General features: G+C 33.7%; 2 protein-coding genes across 2 annotated transcripts; both read right to left on the bottom strand.

The window, feature by feature from the left end:
* Positions 1-1,187: 1,187 nt before the first annotated feature.
* On the bottom strand, positions 1,188-4,777 carry LOC136030551 (zinc finger protein 208-like). Its single transcript, XM_065709605.1, has one exon. It carries the CDS (start codon positions 4,775-4,777, stop codon positions 1,757-1,759), a length of 3,021 nt encoding a protein of 1,006 aa, XP_065565677.1. The 3' UTR covers positions 1,188-1,756.
* On the bottom strand, positions 4,738-8,764 carry LOC136030552 (zinc finger protein 239-like). Its single transcript, XM_065709606.1, has one exon. The coding sequence runs from the start codon at positions 5,542-5,544 to the stop codon at positions 4,738-4,740; it is 807 nt and encodes a 268-aa protein (XP_065565678.1). The 5' UTR covers positions 5,545-8,764.
* Between the last annotated feature and the right edge of the window lie 1,872 nt (positions 8,765-10,636).

Genomic DNA, 10,636 nt, shown 5'->3' with positions numbered 1-10,636 from the left:
CTAGGTTACTGGTAACTAGTAAAACGGTTAAACTAGTAGCTAGTTAATTGATAACCAGTAAAATAGCTGAACTAGTTACTAGTTTACTGGAAACTAGTAATATATTAAACTAGTAACTATTGTACTGGTAACTGGTAAACTAGTTAAATTAGTAACAAATTAACTGGTATCGACAATGATCATCATCAGCAGATTTACTAAAGCATTAAAATTGAAACTAACATGTTTATACAGAACAAAATACTTACCTCCGGTTCATTCAATAGGTTTGTTTTGAGAGAGTTCAATAGCTGGATTCATACAAAGCCTTGAGTTGTAAATTCCTTTTGTAATTCACAGACGAAGAAGATTTTACCACCTTCATTAGAAATTCAACTTACATTTAGGCAAAATTAAAGAAGAAAATTTTACAACTCAAGACTTTGGACGAACACTATTAATAAGACTTTTGTATATGTTTTCTCTGTCTAATAGAGGATATACATATATATATATATATATATATATATATATATATATATATATATATATATATATATATATATCTTCTATCTATATAAAAATAAGTTGTTTGTCTGTCTGTCGACTGACGTCATTATAAGAATTGAGCTATATGTCGTCATGAAGTTAGTTGTCGTCATGTTTGTTATGGCGATGCTTAGTATATGACGTCATTATAAGTATTTAAGAAAAAATAAGTTGTTTGTTTTTGTGTCTGTCTGTCTGTCTGCATATGACGTCTGAATTATTTCATCATATACCAATTCAAAAACGAATGTATTCAAGCCGAAGTAGCTGCGTTGGTAAAGCGTTATGTTCCAGGTTCTAGGTCCGAGAGGTTCCAGGTTCGAACCTTGGCCTTAGCATTAATACAAGAGAAGAAAAAAAACTAAAAAAGGTAAAAACTACCAAAAAAAAAAACTAAAAGAAAACACTAAAAAAACTAAAAAGGCTAAAAAACTAAAAAAAAACTAAAAAAAGGTAAAAAACTAAAAAAGAAAATAAACTAAAAAAAAACTAAAAAAACATAAAAACTGCAAAAAAAACTGAAAAGAAACAAAATAAAAACTAATAAAAAAACTAGAACTAAAAACTGAAAAAAAAACTAAAAAAAAGGAAAAAACTGAAAAATAAAGGAGAAAAAGAAAACTAAAAAAAAAAAAACTAAAAAAGGTAAATGTATTCAAGCTGAAGTAGCTGAGTTGGTAAAGCGTTATGTTCCAGGTTCTAGGTCCGAGAGGTTCCAGGTTCGAACCTTGGCTTTAGCATTAATACAAAAAAAAGGAAAAAAACAAAAAATTTATTTCATTACTCCGTATATGAAATGAGTTGTCCCCTCCGCAATCCCTCGCTCTTTACGCTAAAACTTTTAATTGTTTTAAAAAGTAAAATTGTGGCAAAGAGTCAAACTTTAGCGTAAAGAGCGAGATGCTAGAAAATAAAAGCAGAGCTATATTAAATCCAAAGACGAATGAAGGTTAAATTATAAAATTTAATTGAAACTTAAAACAATCCAAAATTTAAATGAATCAAAAGTCAATTTTAAAAAAAAGATAAATCAGTAGGGATAACACCTCGTATCACTTTTTAATTCTTCAAATTGATATGGTTTTTCATCAGCGTGGGTTTTCATATGCCTAGTTAAATTGTTCTTGATAGAAAATTTCTTCTTGCATACGTCACATTCATATGGTTTTTCACCAGTATGGGTTCTCATATGACTAGCCAAATAGGACTTGGTAGAAAATTTCTTTTTTCATGTTTCACATTCATATGGTTTTTCTCCACTGTGAGTTCTCATATGCTTAGCCAAATTGGACTTAGAAGAAAATTCCATTTTACATGTTTCACATCCATAGGGTTTTTCACCAGTGTGCGTTCTCATATGCTCAGTCAAAACAGACTTTCTAGAAAAGTTCTTTTTGCATGTTTCACATTCATATGGTTTTTCTCCACTGTGAATTCTCATATGCACAGCCAAATGGGACTTGGTAGAAAGTTTCTTTTTGCATGTTTCACATTCATATGGTTTTTCTCCACTGTGAGTTCTCACATGCTGAGCCAAATTGGACTTAGAAGAAAATTTCATTTTACATGTTTCACATCCATAGGGTTTTTCACCAGTGTGCGTTCTCATATGCTCAGTCAAAACAAACTTTCTAGAAAATTTCTTTTTGCATGTTTCACATTCATATGGTTTTTCTCCACTGTGAGTTCTCATATGCTTAGCCAAATGGGACTTGGTAGAAAGTTTCTTTTTGCATGTTTCACATCCATAGGGTTTTTCACCAGTGTGCGTTCTCATATGCTCAGTCAAAATTGACTTTCTAGAAAATTTCTTTTTGCATGTTTCACATTCATATGGTTTTTCTCCACTGTGAGTTCTCATATGCTTAGCCAAATTGGACTTAGAAGAAAATTCCATTTTACATGTTTCACATCCATAGGGTTTTTCACCAGTGTGCGTTCTCATATGCTCAGTCAAAACAGACTTTCTAGAAAAGTTCTTTTTGCATGTTTCACATTCATATGGTTTTTCTCCACTGTGAGTTCTCATATGCTTAGCCAAATTGGACTTGAAAGAAAATTCCATTTTACATGTTTCACATCCATTGGGTTTTTCACCAGTGTGCGTTCTCATATGCTCAGTCAAAACAGACTTTCTAGAAAAGTTCTTTTTGCATGTTTCACATTCATATGGTTTTTCTCCACTGTGAATTCTCATATGCACAGCCAAATGGGACTTGGTAGAAAGTTTCTTTTTGCATGTTTCACATTCATATGGTTTTTCTCCACTGTGAGTTCTCACATGCTGAGCCAAATTGGACTTAGAAGAAAATTTCATTTTACATGTTTCACATCCATAGGGTTTTTCACCAGTGTGCGTTCTCATATGCTCAGTCAAAACAAACTTTCTAGAAAATTTCTTTTTGCATGTTTCACATTCATATGGTTTTTCTCCACTGTGAGTTCTCATATGCACAGCCAAATGGGACTTGGTAGAAAGTTTCTTTTTGCATGTTTCACATCCATAGGGTTTTTCACCAGTGTGCGTTCTCATATGCTCAGTCAAAACAGACTTTCTAGAAAAGTTCTTTTTGCATGTTTCACATTCATATGGTTTTTCTCCACTGTGAATTCTCATATGCACAGCCAAATGGGACTTGGTAGAAAGTTTCTTTTTGCATGTTTCACATTCATATGGTTTTTCTCCACTGTGAGTTCTCACATGCTTAGCCAAATTGGACTTAGAAGAAAATTTCATTTTACATGTTTCACATCCATAGGGTTTTTCACCAGTGTGCGTTCTCATATGCTCAGTCAAAACAAACTTTCTAGAAAATTTCTTTTTGCATGTTTCACATTCATATGGTTTTTCTCCACTGTGAGTTCTCATATGCTTAGCCAAATGGGACTTGGTAGAAAGTTTCTTTTTGCATGTTTCACATCCATAGGGTTTTTCACCAGTGTGCGTTCTCATATGCTCAGTCAAAATAGACTTTCTAGAAAATTTCTTTTTGCATGTTTCACATTCATATGGTTTTTCTCCACTGTGAGTTCTCATATGCTTAGCCAAATTGGACTTAGAAGAAAATTCCATTTTACATGTTTCACATCCATAGGGTTTTTCACCAGTGTGCGTTCTCATATGCTCAGTCAAAACAGACTTTCTAGAAAAGTTCTTTTTGCATGTTTCACATTCATATGGTTTTTCTCCACTGTGAGTTCTCATATGCTTAGCCAAATTGGACTTGAAAGAAAATTCCATTTTACATGTTTCACATCCATTGGGTTTTTCACCAGTGTGCGTTCTCATATGCTCAGTCAAAACAGACTTTCTAGAAAAGTTCTTTTTGCATGTTTCACATTCATATGGTTTTTCTCCACTGTGAATTCTCATATGCACAGCCAAATGGGACTTGGTAGAAAGTTTCTTTTTGCATGTTTCACATTCATATGGTTTTTCTCCACTGTGAGTTCTCACATGCTGAGCCAAATTGGACTTAGAAGAAAATTTCATTTTACATGTTTCACATCCATAGGGTTTTTCACCAGTGTGCGTTCTCATATGCTCAGTCAAAACAAACTTTCTAGAAAATTTCTTTTTGCATGTTTCACATTCATATGGTTTTTCTCCACTGTGAGTTCTCATATGCTTAGCCAAATGGGACTTGGTAGAAAGTTTCTTTTTGCATGTTTCACATCCATAGGGTTTTTCACCAGTGTGCGTTCTCATATGCTCAGTCAAAATAGACTTTCTAGAAAATTTCTTTTTGCATGTTTCATATTCAAATGGTTTTTCTCCACTGTGAGTTCTCATATGCTTAGCCAAATTGGACTTAGAAGAAAATTCCATTTTACATGTTTCACATCCATAGGGTTTTTCACCAGTGTGCGTTCTCATATGCTCAGTCAAAACAGACTTTCTAGAAAAGTTCTTTTTGCATGTTTCACATTCATATGGTTTTTCTCCACTGTGAGTTCTCATATGCTTAGCCAAATTGGACTTGAAAGAAAATTCCATTTTACATGTTTCACATCCATTGGGTTTTTCACCAGTGTGCGTTCTCATATGCTCAGTCAAAACAGACTTTCTAGAAAAGTTCTTTTTGCATGTTTCACATTCATATGGTTTTTCTCCACTGTGAATTCTCATATGCACAGCCAAATGGGACTTGGTAGAAAGTTTCTTTTTGCATGTTTCACATTCATATGGTTTTTCTCCACTGTGAGTTCTCATATGCTTAGCCAAATTGGACTTAGAAGAAAATTCCATTTTACATGTTTCACATCCATAGGGTTTTTCACCAGTGTGCGTTCTCCAGTCAAAACAGACTTTCTAGAAAATTTCTTTTTGCATGTTTCACATTCATATGGTTTTTCTCCACTGTGAGTTCTCATATGCTTAGCCAAATTGGACTTGAAAGAAAATTCCATTTTACATGTTTCACATCCATAGGGTTTTTCACCAGTGTGCGTTCTCATATGCTCAGTCAAAACAGACTTTCTAGAAAAGTTCTTTTTGCATGTTTCACATTCATATGGTTTTTCTCCACTGTGAGTTCTCATATGCTTAGCCAAATTGGACTTGAAAGAAAATTCCATTTTACATGTTTCACATCCATAGGGTTTTTCACCAGTGTGCGTTCTCATATGCTCAGTCAAAACAGACTTTCTAGAAAAGTTCTTTTTGCATGTTTCACATTCATATGGTTTTTCTCCACTGTGAATTCTCATATGCACAGCCAAATAGGACTTGGTAGAAAATTTCTTTTTGCATACGTCACATTCATATGGTTTTTCTCCACTGTGAATTCTCATATGCACAGCCAAATGGGACTTCGAAGAAAACTTCTTTTTGCATTCTTCACATTCATAGTATTTTTTTCCATTTTGAGTCCTCATATCCCTAGCCAATCTGTGCTTCAAAGGAATTTGTTTTTCGCAGTCCAGTTGTAAGTCTTCTTTGTATGTAAAATCGGTCACTCCAGTCATAAGCTGGGAATCTGGGTCAAGATCAAAGTTTCCAGAACTTAGTGCCATATCACAATGCTGGCTGTTTATATTTGTACTTGTTATTTAGCATTGTTATTAGCTTTTTTTAGTTTTTTCAGTTTTTTTTTAGTTTTTAGTTTTTTACCTTTTTTTAGTTTTTTTTAGTTTTTTAGCTTTTTTAGTTTTTTTTTCTTTTTAGTTTTTTTTGTAGTTTTTACCTTTTTTAGTTTTTTTTCTTCTTTTGTATTAGTGTGAAATAATTCAGACGTCATATGCGGACAAACACGACGTCACTCGACAGACAGACAGACAGACATAACCCACAAACAACTTATTTTTATATAGATAGATATATATATATACTAGCTGTTGGGGTGGCGCTTCGCGCCACCCCAACACCTAGTTGGTGGGGGCGCTTCGCGCCCCCCCCAAGCCCCCCCGCGCGCGTAAGTCGTTACGCGCCATAATAGTTACGCGCCATTGTAGTTGTGTCCCTATGTCCCACCTGTGAATATAGATAGATATATATATATGGTTTTAACTACGTAAAACTTGCGAATATACAACATTCTTTGCTGTCCCATTGTCTTTGCATATAAATAGATTGTCAGGTTTACCGACTCTTGAACATGCAACATATAATGGTCCATGGGAAAACAATCTGTATTCAGATCTATACCTCATGATTCTAATGATTGCCCTTGAGCTTTGTTGATGGTGATTGCTAATCGACCATTCCCTGTCCCGGTGTCCCGGTCGTCATTTACATCCTCCTGTTTCCCCCGGTGTCCCCGTTGTAGTTGTGTCCCTGTGTCCCGGTCGTCATTTATATTCCCTGTGTCCCGGGTCCCGGTCGTCATTTGTATCCCGGTGTCCCGGTCTGTATATACATTCGTTTTTTAGTTTTGTTTTTCTCCTTTATTTTTTTCCTTTTTTTTTCTTTTTTAGCTTATTTAGATTTTTAGATTTTTTAGTTTTTTTATTAGTTTTTAGTTTTTTTTTCTTTTTAGTTTTTTTGTCCCGGTCGTCATTTATATCCCCCTGTTTCCCCCGGTGTCCCCGTTGTAGTTGTGTCCCTGTGTCCCGGTCGTCATTTATATTCCCTGTGTCCCGGTCGTCATTTGTATCCCGGTGTACCGGAGTTGTGTCCCTGTGTCCCGGTCGTCATTTATATTCCCTGTGTCCCGGGTCCCGGTCGTCATTTGTATCCCGGTGTCCCGGTCTGTATATACATTCGTTTTTTAGTTTTGTTTTTCTCCTTTATTTTTTTCCTTTTTTTTTCTTTTTTAGCTTATTTAGATTTTTAGATTTTTTAGTTTTTTTATTAGTTTTTAGTTTTTTTTTCTTTTTAGTTTTTTTGTCCCGGTCGTCATTTATATCCCCCTGTTTCCCCCGGGTCGTCATTTATACTCCCTGTGTCCCGGTGCTTTGTTGATTGCTAATCGAACATTCCTTTTGTCCTGGTCGCTTTCTCTTTGAGTGTCGTCATTTATTTTTTTCTTTTTTAGTTCTTTTAGTTTTTACCTTTTTTAGTTTTTTTTAGTTTTTAGTTTTTTTAGTTTTTTACCTTTTTTTAGTTTTTTTAGTTTTTTTTAGTTTTTTAGCTTTTTTATTTTTTTTATTAGTTTTTAGTTTTTTTGTAGTTTTTGCCTTTTTTTTAGTTTTTTTAGTTTTTTAGCTTTTTTATTAGTTTTTAGTTTTTTTTGTAGTTTTTGCCTTTTTTTAGTTTTTTTAGTTTTTTAGCTTTTTTATTTTTTTTATTAGTTTTTAGTTTTTTTTGTAGTTTTTGCCTTTTTTTTCTCTTTGAGTGTCGTCATTTATTAGTTTTTTCCTTTTTTTTTTAGTTTTTTATTGGTTTTTACCTTTATTTTAGCTTATTTTTCAGTTTTTTCCTTTTTTTTAGTTTTTTTTATTTTTTATTTTTTTTAGTTTTTTACCTTTTTTTAGTTTTTTTAGTTTTTTAGCTTTTTTACTTTTTTTATTAGTTTTTAGTTTTTTTTGTAGTTTTTGCCTTTTTTTAGTTTTTTCAGTTTTTTTTTTAGTTTTTTATTGGTTTTTACCTTTATAGTTTTTTTAGTTTTTTAGCTTTTTTATTTTTTTTATTAGTTTTTAGTTTTTTTTGTAGTTTTTGCCTTTTTTTAGTTTTTTCAGTTTTGACGTCACCTGATCCAGTTTTTTCAGGTGACGTCACCTGACACATCCATCCATCCATCCACAGACAACTTATTTTTATATATATATATATATATATAGTATCAAGTTCAACACCCACTTTAACATTCACTGAAAATTTCAGCTAAACATCCTTAGCCGTTCCTACAATATTGAAGACACTTGGATGCATACCCTGTCATTTGGTTTAGTTTAACTTCATCCTTATTATTCACTAGAAGTTTCAACTTAATACCTTTATATGTTCCGGAGATATTGAAGAAATGCTCTTTTGATAACCTGAATGTTACTAATACACCAATTTGACAGTCTGGATACATATGCAGTTTTTTTTTTAGAACAACATTCCTTGTAACTTCCCATTTAATACGCTCAGTCGTATTTTCCAACTTAGTTGGAAAATACAACTTAGTTGGAAAATACAACTTAAGTTGGAAATTTCCAACTAGTTAGAAATTTTCTGGCTTAGTAAATTCAACCGTTCGTGAGGAAACAAGAAATACATTCTTTTGATGCACCCTTTTTAATGCCCATGGCCGCTCCTGAGATACTAAAGAAACAGTAGGACCTTTTGACAACATGAGTGCACGATAGCAACTACTAAATTCGTCCAAAATCCCACTCAACATGCCATGAAAGTTTCAACTTAACACCCTTAGTCTTAAATAAGATGTTGCAGATACGCCATTTTGACAACCAGGTAGAATTAGACACAGAATAAGGGCATTCGTTTCCCCAGTGTAGTCTAAGGCCACATTGGGGAATTCACTAAAATAATGCCTAAGTCCATGGTCAAACTTCTGAATATTTTTTTTTGGAATTGTTCTTTAGGATACTCTCAATATTAGTTATTGTGAGAGTTCCATGGAAAGCCAGAATTGCTTTCGCTTCTGGTTCGTCTTTTTCAAATTTCTTTTGGAATTCTTTTCGTTTTTTATTAAATTTATTTTCAATGACCCTACTGCTATTAATTTCGGCTTCCACCACGTCCCTGGTTGTACAAAACCGTCGAAACTGTGCCTCGGCAAGTCGGAAGTGTTGCTCGAATACATTTGTAGGGTCAAATTCGCGTTTTTGTTGGATCCTCACAATTTGATTCATTTTTATTTACTAAACCTCCTTATAAGTATTAAATGACATCATAGTTGCATATATGATAACGTCATTACAAACATTCAACTAGGTATAATGACGTCATTCTAAAAGTGCTCTGCGCAAGATTTTTTTAAATTCTCTTAAAATTATTATTAAAATTGTACTTATTATTTATTTTATTGAAACAAAACTTTATTACTTATTTATTTCATTAATAGTTTTTCCTCATGTTGTTTATTGTTATATTAACATTCTAATTACATTCCTGTGCAGTTTTTTGAAGAAAGCCATGCTGGCAATTTTACTATTTTGTTTTATATTCTTTTATTTTATGTAAAGTATGTCTGATTTCATATTTTTTTATCTTATTTTATGATCATTATGCTGAAATTCAAGTTGTTAAGGAGATTCTTGATGCCTGGGCTGCAATAAAAAATGGGCATTGACAGAAATTTCCAAGTTTGCATAATGATTCATTCTGGCAGCCGAGGATTTGGACATCAAGTTGCCACCGGTTAGTCGAAAATAAAATATTCAATTTTTGCAAGTTTTTAATGCTAAAAATTATTAAAACACAAGTCCCGCCCCTCAGTAAAATATTTTTACCAGGTTGGTTTATATAGTTAACTTAACTATTTTACTGAGATTTGACGCGATTAAATACACTGGCAAAAAATAAAAAAAAGAGTTCCTAAAACAATGGGTGCGGCATCTCAACGGTTTTGTTTTACTCCTGCTTTGGGTCGACAGACTCTTTGCACAAGGTGGTTGCAGCAAGGAACAATGCCTTTGACTTGCGGGTAGTGAGTATCCAAACTTGAGGATAAGTTCGGATCTGTGCTCACAGAGAGACGGCACTTTTAGTAACTTGAGAGCGCATTCATAGGACACATAATTTGCATTGAGTATGATTTTTTCAGCACGTTTCTGCACAGTTTCGATGTCACTTATGAGCCAGTCTCTATTGTGCAGTTGAGGGCCCCAGAATTTACGTACTCAAGAATGGCCGGACGTAACAAGGATATGCCAGTTAGAGTTGCATTTTAGAAAAACCCAGACGCCCCAAAGTAGCGAACGATCTTACGGTGTAATTTTCTTTCTTTACTAGGTTTGCAACCTGGGGGCGAAAGGTGAGTGATCAGGTTTCAGAGGGTTGAAACGCATCACTTTTGTCGCGGAATAACTTAGTGCTTGTTCGATAGGTATTTTAGCAGCAGGGATAAGTAATTAACTGATTGGAAATTATCCTCAGCACTCGAAAGCAAATAATTGTTTTGACCCGTTCTGAATTGAGATCTCCCGAGAACTGTGCCTAAACACGTAGATAAAGGTCGCAAAGAAAATCAATAATAAGAATTAAAATAGGCTTTTTTACACACATCAATTTTAAGTTTTCAGCAGTGGTAATATGGCAGATTAGGTCAAACGCTTTTCGATAACAGCTAAAAACAAGTCCACAATAATATTTCTTTGATCTAGTCGTTCGGTTAATATATGGGATAGTCCTACCGATTATTGAGTCAAATAAAGGGCAATTATGTTTGCTGCGATTGGTTATATATATGAATTCACTGGATCTCCCAGGGTTTCCACCTCACGTGCTACAACTAAAAATAGGTGTACCAATAATCCTGCTGTGAAATATTAATCCACCAAAGCTTTGCAACAGCACGCAACTTTCCGTAAAAAAACAAAAAAAAAACATTGGAAAACGTAATAAAGGCAACAATCTTGACAGGCCCTTCAGAGGGTGAGGCTGTTTTCATTCCCCGCATTTCAATGATTCCAACGGATCTGCGTTTTCAATTTAAAAGATTGCAATTTTCAATTCGATTAGCATTTGCAATCATAATCAACAAAGCGCAAGGCCAAT

This window comes from Artemia franciscana, chromosome 8 (genome assembly GCF_032884065.1).
Source record: "Artemia franciscana chromosome 8, ASM3288406v1, whole genome shotgun sequence".
NCBI classification, from domain to species: domain Eukaryota; kingdom Metazoa; phylum Arthropoda; class Branchiopoda; order Anostraca; family Artemiidae; genus Artemia; species Artemia franciscana.
Note: the sequence above shows the minus strand (reverse complement) of the source record. Positions and strands in the feature narration are given on the sequence as shown.